Raw genomic sequence first — 3,845 nt, forward strand, 5'->3', positions numbered from 1 at the left:
GCTATCATCACCGAAGAACAACACAACAAAGATGGTCTAGACGAGGAATATGGAACCGTCTTCTGTAGGAGTAGTATGATACTTAGAACCCTATTTTAACCACCTCTCCAAAACAAACAGAGATTAAGAAAAACTTCAGCTCAGCTGCACAAGCAGGATTCGCAAAACAAGCCGAAAAGCAGAGCAACACAGCTGCTATCACTGAAAATTTCGAACTTACTCAAAACTCACAGCCAAATGAGCCGATCAAAAGAGAAAACCTTAAAAAACTGGAAGCGTATCGCGCAAATAATGATAATGATGGCGATGGCAGAAGAATGTCAGCTTGGATGACCCAGCGGCACAGCTAGACGAATTCCTTACCGTAATTAAAAGTTACAGTAGAAACTGGTTWAACGCAGAAAGGAGAAAAGGCGAGACAATTAAGCAGCGCTTCACGACCCCCGAGCCAATTACCTTGAAGCGGCACGCGAAATGCACTGTGGAACCTCGGAAAACAACGCAACCACGTAATGAAAAGGACGGCCAATGACAAAGAGTTTTGCTCGAAATGACCAAGAAGTACCACGGAGAGAGAGGAAAGGTGATCATTTAAGCCAGCAGATGTCAATAGCTACGCAGAGGTCCTTAAAAATATCCGAAGCAATGTAAATATTGAGGAAGCAGAAGTTAATATTAAAGCGAGCAGCAAAACAATAGCTGGGGCGCTGCTATAAAAGCTGGAGTTACGATCAGCCACGATAAAGCTGACGCTCAGATTCGACATGCAGCAGTTCTTGGCCGGTTAATAATCGGAGTCTGTTCCGGTTACTTATATCCGACTGCCGTGGGAACGAATCCGATAGTTCAGTTTGTATGGCAGCTATATGCTATAGKGATCCCATAACGGTGGTTCCGACAAATAAGTAGAAATTTCAGTTYGATAGCTCAAAAACTGAAAGACAGCTCGTGGAAAGTTGGACGGACCGAGAGATCGACATAGTTTAATAGACTCAGCTCGCTATCATATACATACATATATCTTTGTGATGAGCTTTCTGACCTTTTCTTCTGGGTGATAGAAGCTTCGTAGCAAACCCCGACTGTGTATAGAAATGAGCAAATAACATTTAAAGAAAAAAACTGAACTTTTTAAAAAAATATATAAAACAAATACATAAATTGTTGAATAGAATGAAATCCAAATTATAACATTAAATATAGGGAAAAAAATTATTTAAAAAAAATAAATAATTTTAGATTTCAGCTAACTTGAAGCTAATTCCAATTAATTAATTAAAATGAAATGAATAATTAATTCAAAATAATTAATAAATGATTAAGATTAATTCAAAGTAAAAGCTAATTAAAATAATTAATATCTAGTTAAAATTAATCAATAATTAATTAACATAACTAATTTAAGTAAGTAATAATCAATAATTTTTTCTTTCCAGTCACCGAAATGCTACAAACAGCCAAATTGTTGGCACGCAAAGGCAGYCGCCAATCGAATGGGCTCACTTTTGGTGAATTTTGTGTGCTGGCAGCCGATCTAAAACGCTTTCGGTGAGTTAACACAAAAAAAAAAATTATTTAATAAAAAATAGAAAAAGTAATAATTTTTAATAATAAATAATTTTTAATATTATAATATAATGATGATTTTTCCTAACCTCAACAGCACATCGACTTTCTCGCCGTCGATTTGTGACAAGGTAAATCTATTAAGCTCTCTACAGCAGGAAAACAATGACAATAGCAGTCGTGTTGTTGAGGCTAATAATGGCACGCTGTGCCACACGGCAACAACAGCAACGGGCACCGAATTGCGTAGTACAAAATCCTTAAGTAATGTCGAAGACTGTAAGCGAAAATTGTCAAAGGGCGACACATCGGCACCGGTTGAGGTATTCCTAGGCGGTTCATGTAATCCCACCACCTGGCGGGCCGATGTCGCCATACCAGCGTTGAATGAACTGGGCATTTCCTTCTATAATCCCGTAAGTGCTTTGTTGGTTTTATGTGAAAATTTAATATTTTCATAATTTTTTCACTCTTCTTTGCGATTTACAGCAAGTATCTGATTGGACGCCTGATCTCATCGAGCTGGAGCATCGCGCCAAAGAGAAGGCGCGTGTTTTGTTCTTCGTTATGGATTCGGAGACGCGCGCTTCTGCTGGTGCCATTGAGGCGGCACATATAGCGGGTCAAAACTGCAAGCAGCTGGTGTTGGTACTACATCCATATAAACGTAATCAATCTATACTTAATGAACAAATATCCCAGCAGTAAGTCTATTACATGTGATGACTTTATTAACACAAAAAACACACACTAATCTGTTGTTTCTAAACTTAACAGAGAATACATTGACCTCCGGCGCAATCAGTTAATATTGAAGGAGTTGGTCACACGTCGTGGCCTACCAGTTATGGATGATATACCATCGGGTCTGCAGCGCACCAAAGACATTTTGGCTGGCATTAGAGATCCACCCTCGAATATAGCAACGATTTTAGTGTAAGTACATGCCAGAAAATAWAATAAATTTTTATATTTAATAATATTTAATAAATATTTTTTTTGTTTTCATTTTCACACTACACAGTGTCGTGCGTGGCGCCTTCGATCGCGTTAATCCCGTGAACGGCGCCATCACAGTTGTACAATGTCAACGCGCTCTCTTATACTTAGGTTACGCTCAGAGTCTAGTTAAATTAGACAATTTAAATAAGATAATCGCCACACAACGTGAAACGTTGGAAGCGCTACAAAAACGCAGTACAAAATCTGGTGYTCAGCCAGAGCTTAACAGCAGCGAGCATGCCACTAAGAAGAGCTCATCCGCATCATCGTGCAGCTCCGACACACCCACAGCTTCGTTGAACGAAACATTGGATGTCGACTTTGATTTATTCTGCGTGATTTCGGCTTATCTCTCAGTGCTGCAGCAGGAAATACAAGAAAGTGGTTGCATTTCGCCCATAAAGGGTACAAATGTGCCACCACCGCCGGTCTATCTTACCAATATGCAAGGTAAATATATATTTTTTATACCTGGAAATGGGTAAATGAAGTTTAGGACGAAGTTCGTAACGCCCAGAAGGACAGGTCGAGCTGAATCGATTTAGTCCACATTGTCTGTCTGCCTACATATATGTGAACCACTCTCCCAGTTTTTGAGATATCGCTCTAAAACTTTGCACACAAGCTTTTCTTCCCAAGAAGTTACTCATTTATTGGAATCGCCAATATCGGACCAACATAGCATATAGCTGTCATACAAAAGGAAYATTCAAAATCAAGTCCTTGTATGGAAATCTTTTTTATTTGATAAGATATCTTCACGAAACTTGGCATAGATTATTATCGAAGCCAACTCTACAATCTCCGCAGTAATGGTTTAGATCGGTTAACTATAGCATATAGCTGTCATACAAAAGCAACGTTCAAAATCAAGTCCTTGTATGGAAAACTTTTTTGTTTGACAATATATCTACACGAAATCCGGCACAGATTATTGTCGAAGCCAACTCTACCGTCTCCGCAGAAATTGTTGAGATCGGACTACTCTAGAATATAGCTACTATACAAACTAAACAATCGCTATCAAGTGTTTGTATAGAAAAGTTTTTAATTTGACGAGATATCTTCATGAAAATCGGCATTTATTATTGACCGAATACAAATTGATCAGATTGGACTATAATATACATGTGTATATGTATATCTGTTATACAAACAGATCGATTAAAATCGTGGTGGATATTTTTATGATATAAAAAATCACCTGCGAAGAGTATTATAGCTTTGAGTCAACCGAAGGCAACTTTTTTTTATATTTTAAATTTTTTTATTTATAT

General features: G+C 38.0%; 1 protein-coding gene across 1 annotated transcript in view; it reads left to right on the forward strand.

Annotated features, from left to right (window-relative positions):
* Positions 1-1,436: 1,436 nt before the first annotated feature.
* LOC108965155 overlaps positions 1,437-3,845 on the forward strand; it is a gene marked incomplete at its 5' end in the record, with an annotated part of 4,052 nt that continues 1,643 nt past the window's right edge. The window contains 5 exon segments of the mRNA XM_018927369.1: positions 1,437-1,548; positions 1,664-1,982; positions 2,056-2,270; positions 2,344-2,502; positions 2,591-3,018. Coding sequence (XP_018782914.1) covers positions 1,437-1,548; positions 1,664-1,982; positions 2,056-2,270; positions 2,344-2,502; positions 2,591-3,018 — 1,233 coding nt within the window.

The sequence above is a fragment of the Bactrocera latifrons genome, unplaced genomic scaffold (assembly GCF_001853355.1).
Source record: "Bactrocera latifrons isolate USDA-ARS-PBARC rearing strain unplaced genomic scaffold, ASM185335v1 scaffold_135, whole genome shotgun sequence".
Lineage (NCBI taxonomy): Eukaryota > Metazoa > Arthropoda > Insecta > Diptera > Tephritidae > Bactrocera > Bactrocera latifrons.